Source organism: Oreochromis aureus, linkage group 4, assembly GCF_013358895.1.
Source record: "Oreochromis aureus strain Israel breed Guangdong linkage group 4, ZZ_aureus, whole genome shotgun sequence".
NCBI lineage: Eukaryota > Metazoa > Chordata > Actinopteri > Cichliformes > Cichlidae > Oreochromis > Oreochromis aureus.
In genome coordinates, this window is record NC_052945.1 from 31,998,980 (window position 1) to 32,016,941 (window position 17,962).

General features: G+C 39.8%; 2 protein-coding genes across 2 annotated transcripts; one reads left to right on the top strand and one right to left on the bottom strand.

The window, feature by feature from the left end:
* Window positions 1-253: 253 nt before the first annotated feature.
* LOC120440038 (beta-1,4 N-acetylgalactosaminyltransferase 2-like) lies at window positions 254-8,090 on the top strand. The gene is made up of 11 exons (XM_039611597.1): window positions 254-329; window positions 427-646; window positions 767-873; window positions 1,400-1,437; window positions 2,970-3,036; window positions 3,372-3,485; window positions 3,687-3,773; window positions 3,942-4,123; window positions 5,088-5,231; window positions 5,750-5,978; window positions 6,066-8,090. Exons 1-11 carry the CDS (start codon window positions 254-256, stop codon window positions 6,257-6,259), a joined length of 1,458 nt encoding a protein of 485 aa, XP_039467531.1. The 3' UTR covers window positions 6,260-8,090.
* Window positions 8,091-15,953: 7,863 nt separating this feature from the next.
* On the bottom strand, window positions 15,954-17,688 carry LOC120440039 (histone-lysine N-methyltransferase set-1-like). Its single transcript, XM_039611598.1, has 4 exons — window positions 17,570-17,688; window positions 17,324-17,486; window positions 17,015-17,207; window positions 15,954-16,082 (listed from the first exon to the last, which is right to left on the bottom strand). The coding sequence occupies exons 1-4, from the start codon at window positions 17,670-17,672 to the stop codon at window positions 15,954-15,956; spliced, it is 588 nt and encodes a 195-aa protein (XP_039467532.1). The 5' UTR covers window positions 17,673-17,688.
* Window positions 17,689-17,962: the final 274 nt, after the last annotated feature.

A 17,962-nucleotide genomic window follows, 5' to 3' on the forward strand; every position in this document is an offset into this window, starting at 1 on the left:
TGCATAGTTGATGATGGAGAATTATATAGGAGGTCAATATGTCAAAAGTTGCACTATGTGCTTTATGACTGTGAAAAGAAAACATGATCGGATGCTGAGAGAGAAACTATTGTATTTTATGAGGACAGAGAAGCATGCGTATGAAGACAGTGGGACACTGGTGAGGTGTGCGATTGGAGTGACTGAAGCATTCAATGTGGAGATAGGAATATATTAAGGATGAGCTCTGAGGCCCTTCTTGTTTGCAATGGTGATGGACAGGCTGATAGATGAGGCCTGCCAGGAGTCTCCGTGGATTTGGATGTTTGCAGATGACATTATAATCTGGGGTTAGAGAAGAGATCAAGTTGAACTTCCTTATGTTGGGTCTTTAAAAACTGAACATCAAACTAATCAAACACTGATTTAAATTATAATATATTATAGAATGGAGTGGTAACCACTCAGGATGTCTATATAACAGCCATTCTTCAGTATCTTTATCCTACAGCCATGTTTCCAGGTCACCTGTGACCAGACACCTTCCTCTACCTGGTCCCTGCACCTGTCATCAAGGCTCAACGATCCTAAAAGATCACCTCCCTAAGGAGCAAAGTGAGGAGCTGAAGCAACGACGAGCTAGGGAGTTTCAGCAGAACAAAAACAGGTACCAGCTCCATGGATGGAATGTTGGAAAATGTTATTTTCCAAACCATCAGCATGTCAGGAATAGAACAGCAGAAAGTAATCTTTGTTTACCTCTGCTCACGCCTCGTCTCTTCAACAGGACAACCTCAGTACTGTCCAGACTGCTGTTTGCCTTGCCTAACTCTCCTCTGCAGTATCCTATCCAGGGTTACACAGTGCAGCCTTTGACCTCCACTGTCATACCAGGTATACTGGGCTCAATATGCAGAGCACTTTGTTATTGTTTACTGTTATTAAATTGATTAAATTGATCATGCACAAATTGATCCCTTTGTGCACGATCAAACATGGCTACACAGACACAGTCAAATGAATCTCACTTTGATTTCCAAATCTCTTTTTTTATGCAACCTTGCTGGTTACATGAGATTGTGGAGTTTTCCATGCTCTCCTAAAATGTACACTGTACCCTGGGCCTGTGTCGGTTTTCTCCAGATTTTTCAGCTCCTTCCCACAGTCCAAAGAAATGCTCATTAGATTATCAGGTGGTTCTTAATTGGACATGCATGTGAGGTAAAGTGCTTAAAGTATAGAGTCTAAAGCACTGTATGAATGTGTGAAATACTTCATAGAAAACGTACTCTATAAATCTGAATACCCAACATCATTTGCCTTGCCAAATCTACTTGCTCTGCAAGGTTTAGTCTTATTGAAAAGTCTAAACTTGAGCTAATTGTCTGTCTTTTCATAAAAGAACTGTTTTCATTTCCAGCTTTAGGGCTGCATGCAGAAAAAAGAAACAGTTACAAGGTTGGTGTGACGTCATAAATGTGGGATTTCTCACCCAGATTCCACTAGCTTATTTCCACCACAAAAAAAACAAAACAAAAAAACCTACAAGCCAACAAACAAAAAGAAAAAAAAAAAAAAAATGATGCCATCTATGAGTAAGAATGATGGTCAAATTTGTCATCTCAAAATTTTGAAGTTAGGCATTTTTAACGTATTAACTTCTGAGAAAAAGTCACAATTTTGAGATAACTTAAAATTTCAATTTAGCTTTGCCAATCAGGAAGTTGGCAATATTTTTTAATTCATTAATAATTTTTTTCAGTGGTGGAAACAAGCTTTAATATCTAACTGATGGGAAAGCATAGTAGAGGTTGCCTGGTTTATTCAAGGTGGCTGCTGAAAGTGTAAAGTTCATACTTCAAGGGGGATTCTGATGTATTTAACTTTCAAATGCCTAAATGTCATTAAATGCAACGATTGTGATCCTACAGTTGTTGCTTGCTTGATCCTTCTCCTCTTTGTGAAACAAGGACGGAAAAAAATAACTTTGCAAAACTAATTGTGGACAAGACACTATTTTATACCATTATTATTTTACAGCAGCCATCTTGGTGTTAATCTTGGTAATCTAATAATATATTATTCTAAATTTGCCAAGCTTAATTTTATGGCATGGACTACTTAAAATATTGCACACTATTACTCAAATAACTGTAATATTGATGGCTTTGTAGCAAATAGATTGATATACATAATCAGCAAAATCAGAAACAGCTTTCAAAAACATGAAATTTTCACGTGATTTTAGTTGAATCTCAGTGATCATAAAGGATATTTAGCATTAGTGTCATTTAAATAAATTAGCATCAGTTTCCATGCTATTTTCCCCATTTTGCTAGCTGACAGTTAGCTTGACACCTATATTAAAGTCATACAACATGCCTCATTCAACCATTCACACAAGATCTTTTACTATGCATGAGTGCTTTTTATATCTAACATTCACACTCCGAGAGACTTGGAGAGCACCTTGGGGTCAGCATTTTGCCCAAGAATATTTGGCTTGCAAACAGAAACCGCCAGGGATCAACCCACCAACCTTTCAATTAGCAGATGACCTTCTCTACCTCCTTAGCCACAGGCATTGTCATCAAGTATTTCATAACAAACATGATTTTCATTGAAATGCTTTCTGGTGTGACCCCGCTTTGAAACCTGAGTGTGAAACCTGAGTTCTGCACTATCTGCACACTGTACCAATAACAGTATAGTTAAGGGTACCAATTCTCTGGTTTTGTGGTATAGGTGCTTGGGAAATTAACAATGTAAATGAATATTAATAATTTTTACACAAAAATATACTCATAGTCAGGTGTTTAAAGAACTTTTTTTAATTGGAGGGGTTTCGCCTTGCTTTCAACCTGGAATAACTAAGAAAATTAGAGTAACCTAAGCCTGTTTCATATACAGCTTACTGTAGCTATTATTGTTTAGATGATTGTATAGGTATCAATATTCTGCTTCACATTATTGAGGTCTTTTTGTTATAGGTGGTCTTAAGTGTGTCTAAAGGCATCCTCGCAACAGATATACCACATCAAGACGCGACAGTCAAAGGTGAGAGTCAGAACTAAAGTTTATTTATAAACTGGTGAAAAAATCAAATAGTTTAAACTCTAAGCTGTATGAGACATTTTATGGGTCAATAAAAATGTTTCCTTTTGTTAGTGGTTGTCAAACAAATATGGCTAAAGCTGATCTGGTGAAGCAAACTTTCACACTGCCTTAAAAACTTAAAAATTGAGTATCATGTCTGTGATAGTCATACCGTGTTATATGATCGTTTCAACACAAAGTGAACTTGCTGCATCTATTGGCTCTTACACATTAACATATTAACCAAGTTATTGTAAGGCTGTTGTGAAATTCTTGTTTTTTTAATTAATTCACAGGTTCTGGTGAGAACAAACTGATTATTGAATCCAGTAACCTGGTGCTCCTCAACAACTTGCTGGCCAAAGTGTCCTATACCAGCACTGTCTACCATATAAACACTGGAGACCTTGGTATATGTCTAAGAAATGATAAATGACCTAAAATTTCAAATTTTGATATCTGTATGTTCTTTTGTTTATGAGCATTAATGGCTTTCTCTTTGCTCTGAATGTAAACTTCTTTAACATCTTTAACATTAAGCACAAGTGGATTCAGGTCATAGTGAAAAGTGTTTCCTTAATTTATTTTTGTTTTCTCTACTTCTTCTATAGCCACATTGCAGTTTGAAAACCATGAAGCGGTGTTCCCCATTGCCATCAAACAGCCTCAAATTCCAGTCCTGTATGACATAGGGACAGGTGCGCTTTTTATCAACATTCAGTCATGAAATGCTTATTATTTGTAAGGACTAGATACAGCCTGCTCTAGCTGTGCTATCCTTTTCTTCTGACCTTTTTCTGTTGCGCTGTTTAGTTTTCTATTGACTGAAGAAAAGTGAAAATAATTTGCTTTCTTTTGCCTGTTAGACATTAGTTCTCACGTCACCATCACCACAAAGACTTTCCTGCGCTACAGAGAGCTGAAGGTGTTGTTGGACAGCATCCGAAAGTTCTACAACAACATAAAAGTGATTATTGCAGATGACAGCTTAGAACCAGAGCCAATTCATAGAGAAAACATCTTACATTACCTCATGCCTCCAGCACAGGTATGTGTGGTATATCCAAGAATTTGAACCACAGTGGTGTTTTACTAAATATGTAATGTTGGTACAAACTGTTAGTTTAAATTTTCTACAAAACCAGATGAATCTTTGAGTATAATTCAGATTTCCATATGTATGAATTTAAAATAAGTCTGAGCCATGGTGGGTGATGGAACGGTTCACAGGCGAGTGTGAATCGGTGGGAATGAGCACCTCCAAATCTGAGACGATGGCCCTCAGCTGGAAAAGGGTGGAGTGCCACTCCGCTGACGCTGTACCGGTCTGTTGTGGTGAAGAGAGACCTGAGTGTAAAACCGAAGTTTTCAATTTACCAGTCGATCTACGTCCCTACCCTCACTTATGGTCACAAGCTGAAGGTAGTGACTGAAAAAATGAGAAATGGGCTTCCTCCGAAGGGTGGCTGGCCTCTCCCATAAAGATAGGGTGAGGAGTTCAGCCATCCAGGAGGGGCTCAGAGTAGAGCTGCTGCTCCTTCACATCGAAAGAAGCCAGTTGACGTGGTTCGGGCATCTGAAAAGGATGCCTCCTGGGCGCCTCCCAGGTGAGTTGTCCTGGGCATGTCCCACCGGGAGGAGGCCCCGGGGCAGACCCAGGATATGTTCGAGAGATAATATCTCTGGGCTGGCCTGGGAATGCCTTGGTGTTCCCCCAGACAAGCTGGAGGAGGTGGCTGGGGAGAGGGAGGTCTGGGCTTCTCTGCTAGGGCTGCTGCCTCCATGACCCAGCCCCAGATAAGCAGATGAAGATAGATGGATGGCTGGATGAATTTAAAGTTTGGTTTTTGCCAATGGTTTATACTTTTATCAATTAAAACAAACAAAGAAACAAAAAACAGTGTTGCTTTACAATGACTTTTATTCTACTGGTCAACTGAGGGCACCATTACAACAGACTGTAAAAGATTAAAATGTTAAGATTAAGGTGTGAAAGATGTTTCCTTCCTCAGGGCTGGTTTGCAGGCAGAAATCTGGCTGTTTCCCAGGTAACAACTAAATACTTCCTGTGGGTGGATGATGACTTTGTCTTTACAGAGAAGACAAAGATCGAGAAGCTTGTGGAGGTGATGGAGGCGAACCCTGAACTGGATGTGGTAAGAAAAATAGCTCACTTAAAGCTTTTGCAGTTTATTTAAAATAATTTGAATAGAACATTAAAAGGTAAATATAATACACCCATAAAATACACATGTTAGACTGATGTAATCCTTTTGCCTTTATTACATCTGACCTAGTTAGGCCTTTTGGACCATGTAGTATTCCCCTATATGCTAACATTTGGGGTCTTAGCTTCACAGTAACTTCTCAGAGCAGCTCTGAGCAAGCATGTAGCAGATCCTTTATAATCAATGAAGACAAAGGTTATTCTAGATTTTTGGGTTTACTGTAACACAAGCAGTTATGACCAGGCATGATAAAGTAAAGTTGGTGGAACCAGCTTCTGGACAGAGGCATAGGTTACCTGGAAGACTAGTCTCAGTTCTAGATTTGCTTTTTAAAACAAAAGGATGACAAGTAGGGTCTATCTGAACATCTATTGAACAAAATTGGAGCTTGCAGTGAAACAGTAGCCATTTTGTAACAAGTTGTTTGGTTTCTTTATTCGTATTAGGTTGGTGGGGCTGTAGAAGAGAACCAGTTTTATTTTACTCTTATATATGAGGAAGGAGAAGAAAATGAAGGTGGCTGCCTATACAGGATGTCTCAAGGGAAATTTCACTCACTTCCTGGCTACCCACAATGCTTTTTGGCTAATGGAGTGGTCAACTTCTTCCTGGCTCGTACAGATGCTGTACAGAAGGTGGGTTTTGACCCTAAGCTACAGCGGGTAGCACATTCAGGTAGGTCCAGATCTCAAAAAAGTTTAGATCACAAATGACAGTAAGAGAATTTTATGTTATATATTAAATGCCAATTTCTAACTCTAGAGTTCTTTATGGATGGTCTGGGCTCTTTGCTGGTCGCATCATGTAGTCAAGTATCCATTGGTCATCAACCCAAAACAGCCGACAGCCAGAGTTCTACATACGACAAATATAGAATCCCGGGAGAAAATGATGAAGAATTCAAACTGCAGCTTCACTTTTACAAAAACAACCTTAAGTGCATTAAATATGGATAGAAAGAACACAAAGGACATCAGTGTCACTTTTATTGTCTTTATTGTTATTGTTTTGTCATGATCTCAGGGTTATCTGAGTTTAGGATTCTCTGTGAATATAGCCGAGTTTGGCTTTGTGTTTGGATTTTATTCATCCTGATTTGTTTTCTTTTTTATTATTCTTAGAGTTTAATATCTTGTGATTTTGTTGACAATGAATTCTGTTTTTACTTATTTTCTTTTGCTGTTTTGTCATCCTTGGTTTTCATTTATATTATAGATAGATAGATAGATAGATAGATAGATAGATGTATTAAAAAAATGCCCTCTCACCCCTGCGGGCGGTCTATCCTTCAAGCTCGGGTCCTCTGGAATGGGAGCACCTGGCATGGGAGCTTGAGGGTCCTGTGCAGTATCTTAGCTGTTCCTAGGACTGCACTCTTCTGGACAGAGATCTCCAATGTTGTCAACTAGCAGCTGGTTCATTTGTGCTGCCAGGCCCTCGTGGAGTGCAGTCAGCTTCTTCAGCCTGTAGGCGTGAACCATAACGGGGCCTGGTGCTGTTTAACTTTTCATATTGGATACCCTTTCTTGGATGTCTGCCACTGTGATGGTTACTGGACCCTGTTCGGGGAGGTTGCTGTGGTCTGCCCTCAGATCCACTAGCCACTGAGCATTGCCATTATGGGTTGCGTTCTTCTCCCATATGCTCTTCCAGTATTGTTCCATCTTCAGCCATGGTGGTGCTGTTCTCATATTGTTCCCCTGCCACTGAGAGTACACCTTTGCTGGTTCTGCGGAGAACAACTGGTTTATTCTCCTACCTTCAATCTCTCTAGTGTACCTCTTCAAGCGGCTGGCCAAGGCTGTGAGTCGTTGCTGGACAGGTTTCTGTACTTCTTAGGCACCTTCTACATCACACCTTTCTGCAGCTCCGATAGTTGGCTAACCTCCCTCCGTGCTACCTTGATCTTAGCCTCTAGCCTCCTTCTCCATGGAGGGTACTGCCCCTTGTGGCTGTTCAACTTGTAGTTGTGCATCTCATTGATCACTGCTGCCGTGGTGTAGATCAGCTTGTTAGTCTCGGAAATGGTGGCTGTAGGTATCATCCATAGAGCTGCATTAACATCATCTAGAAGGAATTGCAACTTGTATCCTAAACATTAAACCATTTGGTTGATTTGGATGGTTGCCATGTTTTTAGCTGGTAAAGTATAAAGCTTATAGCTGTACGTCATCATGAAACTGATACTAGCATGAATTAGCATAAGTTTAATGTAGCAGCATTAAATGAATCATATAAATACCAATGACTGATCAGAAGGGTTTTTAAGTCTTGATTTCAGTTCACTAGCGTCAGGTCTAGTGTTTACCATAAATGGTCAAATCAACCATTTGGTAGAGTATGTTTTTAGAAAATGATTTGGCCCTCATAAAACTTTATTTTATCTTATCAAACAAATGTTTGGTGAAAATTATATATTTTCATCAAACACAGTCATTTTTTTGGCATGTCAGTCCACATTTTTTAGCTTCCCTTTCCCGTTGCTAACTGTCTGTAAGGAAGCTAATTGAAAAGGTCTACTAATAAAAGACAGTTTGACATTTAGTGGATCTTTTGCGAATAACAATTTAAAGATAAGTGGTGCAAAAGGCTCAAACAGGTTAAGTTAATTTTAGTGCCTGTTTCAGAGACATATTGGAACTGCTTTTATTTTGGTCATCTGTTGGCTCTTGTGCTTTGTGTTTATTTTCACTTCATTTATCTTATTTCCACTGATTTGTTGCACCTGTTTTTTTTACCCATCTGTTCCCCACTATCCTAATAAACGTGTGTGTGTTTACTGCCTCAGTTTTCTCTTTGGCTTTTTGTCTCAGCACCTGTTACTCTTACTCAACACCTCTTTCTAAATCTGCAGCTTTGCTCAGTTTACCAGTGTTAAGTCAAATTGTTGAATGTGTAATTGTGTTTCTTAAATTTGTGAAGTCTTAGTTCAAGCAGTAGGATCAAAGCCATTCCTTTGATCCTGACCACCTCTCCAGCCACTCTGTGCTGAGGGAGGTTTTATTGCAGATACATTCTATCTGAAAGATCTGTTTCTTGTCTTGTAAGCTTCCTGCTTTTATGATCCTTTTGGTGAGCAGGAGGTCACACACACACACACACACACACACACACACACACACACACACACACACACACACACAGGTCTACGTGGTAAGGAGGGACCATACTACGTCAATCCGCCCTGTGGTGGTTTAAGGGGACTACCGTTTCCAGAGGACTTAGAGCCAAGGGAGCGAGGTTAAAGTGTTTGAAAAAATCTGAAAAAAATTTGGGTCACTTCGGACCTCATACACTCCCTGTCGAAGTCTAGATACACTGATACACACCAACCAGACTCTATTGTGTTTTCTGGAGACATTGTCCACTTGACAACGATATGTTTTATGAGGTCCAAAAAAACCCCCAATATTGGGTCTTTAAAGGGACAATGATGTCATTTTTAAATAGCTCATCATTACCATGAATACACATCTGACAGCACACAGGATTACTGGAACATCATTTTATTAGTGTTCTTGGATCTGAACATTAATTTTAACCATAAATAAAAAAGAAATCTATGGACAAAAATGCCCACGCTTCCCACAGAAATATAAAAATATAGAAAACAGAAAAATTAAAAACATTTAAAATGAATTTTAATAGTTTAAAGGTAAATATTAAAGGGAGAAAATATGCATTTATATTTTTTTATTTTAAATATAACCTGTCAAAAAATATATATTAAAATAAGAACCTGTCAAAAAAAACCTAAATAAATTAATTTTAAAAATTATGAAATACAAACTACTTCTGTAATTAACAAGAACTTTTTTTTTCTTTAAACAGAACATCAGTGAGGCAGCCTGCTGCACAATAAGTCAGTTTCAACAACAGTTCGGCAATCTGACCAAGATGTAAAACCACATCTGGCTAAACAGTTATTTTAGTTCATTTTTTTTCTGCCTTTTTGCAGTTAATCCTCTGTTTCTTACAAAATCTCTTATGTTTTGAACTGTTCTTCCTGCCAACACCGGATCTTCTACCAATTTGCAATGACTGCATTCATTTTTGGTGGCCAGTTTCCCTTCGTTTATGTGGTCTTTAAAATGCCTCATCACTGCAGCAACCTCAGCCTTGGACCACATGTTTTTGGGAGCTCTTCGGGAATTGTGGGATTGAGCAGCATTTTTATCTGGAAGATATATAAAGTAGTAGTAGTTAAAACAAACAAACAAACCAAAAAAAAAAAAAAATCATTTTCTTGTTAAAAGAATGGATGCTACCCTGTCCTAACTTCTGAAATGTGTTGGTACCATCAATATCAAAACGAGCTAAAATTCTCTTTGAAAATTTATCAAATTTCTAAAATGAGACAACATTTAGTGTTCCACTGTGAATAAAAGACTGAATAAAAAGTTGAATAAAAGTCTCTTGATGCATGCTCAATCATCCAGGTAAGTAAATCCCAAAACGTTGATTCTGTTAATCTGGACGTAGCGTTTTCAGTGGGAGAAACATTTTGTCACTCATCCAAGTGACTTTTTGCCACCACTCTGCAGTTTGCCATATGTTGCAAAGTGATGAAACAATAGATGATGAACAATTCAAGAACCTTAAAGCACAAACATCTAAGTGACGAAACATTTCTCCCACTGAAAAAACGTTCAGATGAAGAGAATCAACATTTTTACTTACTTACCTGGATAATGAGAATGCATCATGCAAGCACCATAGTATGTCACATTAAGTAGTCTGTAGACAGGCCTCACCCAGTCATTAAATTGTTTGTCAGCTATACAATTACCCTTGAGCTTCTGAGAATAATAGACTACGCATAATGGCTGTGATGTGATGATTCCGTCTAATCCCTAGAATTAAAGCAGGAAGTCTACTTTAACACATATGGATATTGTTTGATTTTAAAATCCATTGTGGTGGTGTACAGAGACAGAATTGCAATGAAATTACAAAGAACATGTCCATAAGCTTAGAGAACCAACTGCACCCCTTACCTTCAGAGGGAGCAGCAGTCGCTGCAGGCATTGTGAGTGGTCCTTCATCTGCTGATTACACAATTTGATTAAGTTTTTTATCCACAGAAACCAAGCTAGTGGTAACTTACCACAATCTACAGTGTCTTGGAGCTGCGCTGTGTTTGTGGAATCAGCTACTGCATGTACAGGCTCACTGGTGCCACACGCCGACATTGTGAGTGCTGTGTCATCATCATCTGATTCACTCTCACTGTCCTTTGTTTCATCATCACTTAATGCAATTTCATCTGAGAAATTGTGGGGGGGAAAAAACCCCAAACACAAACCCCCCAAAAACCTCACATTAACAACATGATATGACAAAATACAGAACAAATACTGGAAATTATACTTTTTCCACAGTACATAGTTTTACTATTTAAGGCCACCACTCTGCAGTTTGCTAAATGTTGCAAAGTGATGAAACAATAGACTTCAAGAACCTTAAATCATGGACATTTAGCAGAATGGTCTGTGCTTTTAGGTTTTAACTCTGTTGATAAAGCATAATATTCAACTACTGCCCTAATATTTGCTCCTTTCAATACAAACCTTCAATTTCGATCTCATCCAGTGATTTCCCCTGGATCTGAGAAAGATGTCCTTTTTCCAGTGTTAAAAGCAGTTTGGAAATCTTGGCCAGCTGTGTTGTGGGAATTGGTAATCTGTAGAATTCGCGGTGAACTATCATGACCCAAGAAATCTGCAACCTGATCAAGTTCATTGTTTTTCAAATTAAGGACTTGTGAGAGTGTAGCAACATGTTTTCTGAGCTGTGTCGATCTTAGATACTCAGGCTGCTTTGCTCCACACTGGTGTGCATGAACACGCAAGTAGTCCATTCCTCTGTAATGACTCATTGATCGGGGTCTTGCAAAGAGGTAGATATTAGTGGCACAAATACCACAGTCAGGCCTCCTACTAACCAGTAGTGACAGAGCATCCAGCATGCTTGGTGTTAGCAGCACTGGAACATTTCTGTCCCTTTCCCCCATTATTTCTATTCTACAGAAATAGTTACAGAGTCTCTGTTCCATTTGTGAGAGCCCCATGGCAACATCTGTGTGGAGTGCCGTTTTGTCTCTTTCAAGAAAACTTTTGAGGCGCATCTTTGAAACCTCTGCAGAACGTCTTCGATTGAACACAATGATTTGTGAGAGTGTAACTTGTGCAAGTTGGGCATAATTCTGAGCTGTGGCTTCATTCTCCAAGCTGCAAAAGGCACTTACTGCAGATTTTTGAAGGTAGTGATGGAGAATCCGAACATCTTCTGTAAAGGGCAATGTTGATGTCTTGTTAAACTTTGCCTCACTCAATGTGTTCAAGGCACAGTGAGACACCATCTCGGACCATTTGGAGACATACAACTTCTTGAACGCATCAGTGGACTTGATTAGGGCTTCATCCTCTGTCATGAGGGCACGACAATGGATAATGTCAGACATTTTATGCAGTGTATGTCCCAGTTTCAGCGCAAGGCTTGGAGTTTTGTATGACAGTGTCTCTTCATCAAAACCTGAAACTTTACTGCTTGCACAACTCTCTGGAAGTTAGCAGGCTTAATAGCTTCTTCCATGTTGTGCACTGAGAATTCTGTACGCAGACACAACAACAAACGTCCCGCTTCACGAAGCTTCTGTCGTATATAATCATGCTTTGTAGGGTCTTGTCCATGTTTATTGTAGAGGGACTGGGCAAACTGAATAACAGTAAAGTCATTTCGCACAGCTGAGGCAATCTCATCTTGTTTCATAACACCAAGAACCTTCCACACTCCACTTGACACCTGCGGATAACACTGAGACTCCAGAGTTAAAGCCAGGCCAAGTACTTTGGTTCTTCCAGGTTCTTTATCCGTGTCATCTTTTGGTTTGTTAGGACATCTGCGGACATGTCTCCAAAGATCCTTGCGAACATACATCCCTTGACAATAAAAGCAATGAGCAAACTTTCCCTCTACTGTTTTAATCTTGGGTCTTCTCTTCACTTTCAGTGGTCCCACTCCACCATTCAAAACTGCAGCATTATGCTTAAAATTTCTCAATTTCTCTAACAGGCTTTTACGCTCGTTTGAGTCTCTAGGCAGGGAAAATGCATGCACAACATCAGGAGCTGTTTTGTGCGTTTTCAGATGGCGGGAAATTTTAGCTTGTGGTTTACCACAAAAATAGCAGTAATTTCTTTTACTTAAAGTCATTTTTTCTGATTCAGTTTCGCAAAGCTCACTTTTATCTTCTGGCTTGTCCTTTGTCAAGTTGTGGATTAAATTCGTTGAATCTGATTGTTCATGCGCTTTGGAGATGTCATTTTGGCATAGCAGACCTTTTGATGTGCTTGGCAATAATGGGATGTCTTCATCTGAATCTTCATCATCTGACTCTGAATCTGGCATATATTCTTCTTCTGATATGCTGTGGTTGCCATCATCATCGCTTGATATTTGATCCAGAACTGAATGTGGCAATCCATCCTCCCCTGAATATTCAGAAATTTCTTCTTTCTGGAATGTAAGAATAAAAGTTATTTTAATTGATCAATACTTTAGACAGGTAAAAAATAAATTGAAAAAAAGTCAAGCCAAATATGAATGGGATACACACCTGTGTTGACTGGTGACAATTCTGATTTGCCAATTTTGCAAGGCAGGATTTGTGCCAGACCCCCAAACAAACTGAAACACATTTTGATAGACTTAATTTAGCTTTGCAGTTCTATTTAAGTGAAGTAGTTTTGTGTCAAAGCATTGCAGTAATGTCAAATGCTGAAAAAACAAACTGTTCACACTTAAGGATATTTTAATGACTACACATACACTGCTAAACCCCCACCAAAAGGACATCCCACATGTGAATGAATGAATTATTCTTATTAAATACTTTGTTCTTTAGGTAGCTGAATGGCATGAAAGTGTGTAGTTGAATGTGTGTGGCCTCCAGATGCCTGTATGACTTCCCTACAATGCCTGGGCATGCTCGGGATGAGGTGGCGGACGGTCTCCTGAAGGATCTCCTCCAAGACCCGGACTAAAGCATCCGCCAACCCCTGGACAGTTTGTGGTGGATGGAATGAGACATGATGTCCCAGATGTGCTCAATTGGATTCAGGTCTGGGGAACAGGCGGGCCAGTCCATAGCATCAATGCCTTTGTCATGGAGGAACTGCTGACATACTCCAGCCTCATGAGGTCCAGTGTCGTCTCGCATTAGGTGGACCCCAGAGCCAAACGCACCAGCATGTGGTCTCACAAAGGGTCCGAGGATCTCATCTTGTTACCTAATGACAGTCAGGCTCTCTGGCAGGCACAGAAATGCCACCCCACACCATTACTGACCCACTGCCAATATGATCATGCTGGAGGATGTTGCAGGCAGCAGAACGTTCCCCACGGCATCTCCAGACTGTCACATGTGCTTAGTATAACCTCCTTTCAGCTGTGAGGAGCATAGGGTGCCAGTGCCGACATTGCCAAACTTTGTGTTTTCTGGCAAATGCCAAACGTCCTGCATGGTGTTGGGCTGCAAGCTCAATCCCCACCTGTGGACGCTGGACCCTCAAGCCACCCTCATAAAGTCAGTTTCTGACCATTTGAGCAGACAAATGCACATTTGTGGCCTGTTTGAGGTCATTTTGCAGGGCTCCTCTTGTTCCTCCTTGCACAAAGGTGGAGGTAGCGGTCCTGCTGCTGGGTTGTTGCCCTCCTATGGCCTACTCCACATCCAGGTAGCACCTCCATGCTCTGGACACTACACTAACAGACACAGCAAACCTTCTTGCCACAGCTCACATTGATGTGCTACGCTAGATGAGCTGCACTACCTGACCCACTTGTGTGGGTTGTAGACTCTCTCATGCCACCACTAAAATGAAATCACCGCCAGCATTCAAAAGTGACCATAACATCAGCCAGAAAGCATAGGTGCTGAGAAGTGGTCTGTGGTCACCACCTGCAGAACCAGTCCTTTATTATGGTGAATTGACTATAATTTCCACTTGTTGTCTACTCTATTTGCAAAACAGCATGTGAAACTGGTTGTCAGTGTTACTTCCTAAGTGAACAGTTTGATTTCACAGAAGTGTGACTGACTTGGAGTTACATCGCATTGTTTAAGTGTTCCCTTTATTATTTTGAGCAGTTTATGTTATGGAATGGGGAATTGAGGACAATCCCAAGTATACCATTTTTACAAGGTCCTGCACGAAAGAGGTAATACTACATTTCTTTAATTAGACGTGACCACCCACTGATTAAAAAGGGAGCAGTGTTCATTTCAGCTAGTCTTAACTTGTTGAACTCTATTAATGCTTTTTACTATATACTGTACCTATTCACTAAATGTCTCACCTTTGCACTTATAGCCAAGCTACTTGAGGGAGGAAACCGGTCCCACACACTGAATGCACTTGTCCAAAGATGATATTGTTGTGCACACCAGACGATGATTGTGACACTGTTAGCAAAATATTGCAACATTTATTTGTTTTGGACAGTTGGAAAGGTGAGGTGTTTTCAGTTCAGTTGCAGATATCAACTAATACACTTCATCCCAGTATAAAATTTGAACGCAATCGACCTCTTCACTTTTTTCTACTGGAACCATTTTACTGGGATTAGGGGAATTGATTCTTTCACTTTGTTGTTATCTAGAATAGCAAATTGAGTTAAAACACTGCAGCTTCTTAAAAACGGCACATGCATTCTTATCTGTGTGGAGTGGGTCAGAGTAAAAAAAAACCCAAAACAATAAAAAAACAATCCTTCCTTATTTGCTTATCCTTGCGGCTGGAACCTATTCCAAATATGATAGGTGTACAATGCCTCTCACCCGAGTTGTATCTGGCAACTACAGCTTCGGCCAAAAGACATGCAGTTAGTGGGGTTTGCTGGACTGGTAATTCTAAACTGCCCATAGGTGTGAGTGTGGTAGAGTTTGTCAATGTGATACCCTGCGACAGCCTCTCACTTCAATGAACAACTGATTCCTTTGCAATCATCCATCCTCTTCCACTTATCCTTATCAGGATTGTGGGGTAGCAGGTTTGGGGCCTATACCAGCTACCATAGGGCAGTACAACCTGGACAGATCACCAGTCTAACATGGAAGGAAAAGCATTTGCATTCACACCAAAGGGCAGTTTTGAATCACCAGTTAACCTAACCCCATAAGCTACATCTTTGGACTGTGGGAAGAAGCCAGAGTACACAGCCAGAGAGAACCCATGCACTACAGCAGTAAAAAGTGCCTAAAACAAGTTAAGAAGTTGTATAGTACTATCTATCTTAATGTTCAAGCCTGAGTTTCAAACCATTTCAACATAGAAACAAAGCACATGCAGTCAGTTCTGCATGCTGTAGGTCAAACTGTCAAAAAATAAGAGAAGACCCCTCCTAAAACCAGAGTGATGTCACCATGAAGCAAACTTTGATGGAGTCCCCCAATAACAGTGTGGTCCTCCTAAGTCACATTTGGGTGGTTAACACACACACACTCAGATGTTATCCAGACTTGCACTTTGAAACAATGAAAAGGACCTACAAGCCACGGTCCATGTAAATCACATCACACCCAGGTGACTGCCAAACACACACACACAGCATCCATAAAGAATGATGATAGATTAAATTATTAGTTCATTAAGTGGTACACTGGATTATATTTACCCTTTCAGGCTCTGGATGTTTCAGGTCCAGATCATTGTTTGGAATGCTGTTTGGTTGCGGCTTTAGGCAGCTCACAGTCTTCTGAATCTGGCTGGTCTCAGTCTTCGTGTGTAACAGATAGAAAATGAAAATACAGTGCATTTTTGAAGAGCCTTTTGAAACATTAAAGAAACTGTATGAGAAAGATAAGTTTCAAGCTAATGTCTTTAAAATATTCACTGTCATGTATAGAGAATTTAAGGCTCTATGATTAAGAGAAAAATAGTCCGTGTGATTTCTTTAATCTTTTTTAAGCCATTGCTAAAGGAGTAAAACAATCACCTGTAGCAGCAACGAACTATCACTAGGGCCCATTTATCCTCAAGTGACAAAATTTAAACTGAATCTAACTAAAGAGGCTAGAATCACAGTAAACATCAATCACTGTTAAAATTTAGAAACCGAAAGCCATTTTTTATTTCTGCATACCTGCTGATATTTTTTTAGTGCTTTTAGAGGGCTTTGATGTGGCAGCCATCACAATTGCCTGTTTTCCATTAGTACCTACCCCTGTTTTTCCAGTAGGTAATAGTACCATGTAGTTTTTCAGTAACTACTGCACCAAGGTTCCAAGTGATCCAAAGTGATCAGAAAATTTGACATAGACAGACTGAATGCCACCAGGTGGCTGGTCAATGGTGTCACTCGATAAGTTATGAGTGCGCCTCCTTCATGAAAATCCAAGCCATCATTTTTGAAACTCTGAAATGTTTGAAATGGCTACCAACATTAACAGCGTGATCCCTGAATTGAACACTAAAGTACAGACTGAGCAGCAGGCATTTTGTCACCTTGACGTCCATGCTTGCTGGCATTTATATCACTGGATGCTCGGCTGCATTGCTATAGTGACCCCAGGCACAGTAGGTGATACTCAATTTCAATGGAAAACTAGATGCCCTAAGTCATGTTAAGCCAATTTGAGTAGGTACAAATGTAAAAATGGCTTACGGTATGCAATTTATCAGTTCCAAAAAGTACAATTGTAGAAATACCTTGCATCTCCAGGGCCAATCCGAGTCACCATAATTATAGTCTATTTCTTCGCCTGGACTTATGTCTCTGCTTGCAAATAAGCATAGATGGGGCTTTCCATTGATATTTAATATTTTCATCTTAGCACTTGGACTGATGTGGTTGTCGTTGACAAGTCTGCCTAATGACCCATCTTCTTGAGATGCATCCACACTGTGGGGTTAGGCAAAAAGTATTAGCTTAACTAGTTTTTGTTAGGAAGCTTTTTTCATAAATCAAAAGCAATGTGTAATTTAATCTTAATCAAACTACACTGATATAATACGCACCACCAGAGTTTTCCATCAAACTTGAATTCAAACATGAACACCTTCAGGCTGTCATGATAAACTCTGTGTCTCCGCTCACATTCTTCTTTTGTTATGAGTTTACCTCTGTATTCCAAAAGGAAGTCTCCTTTTTGGAATGGAACAGTCGTGAAAATGCCCCGACCTGAATTGCAGAGGCATACCAAGTGAGTGACAAAAGACAAAGTGACAAACTCCAAATCTAATCCAAAGTAAAGACCAACTTACCTTTGAAGGCATTTATGTAGTGGATATCAAGTCCCAGTTTGTCCCTTCCAGCAGAAACATGACAGACTGCATCCTCCCGTGGAGGAATGCGTCTCCTTCGCATGTTCTCCTGTACGTTTTGATTGATTGTATTACCAAAGCCTATAAAGTATTACGATTATCGTCATCATTGTCATCATCATCAGTAGTAGTAGAACTAGCAGTAGTTTACAGCATAAACACAGCTGACTTATTCATAGTCCTAATTTATGCCTTCTTTTAAAATGTTAAAGGCCTAGTTCTCAAAATGGCAACATGTGACATTTCTGTAACGGCGACTGTAGACAGTGATACAAGTACTGAGAAAGCTTAGGCATCAAAACTGTAAGAAGTTTTTTCTTCAGGCATATAAAT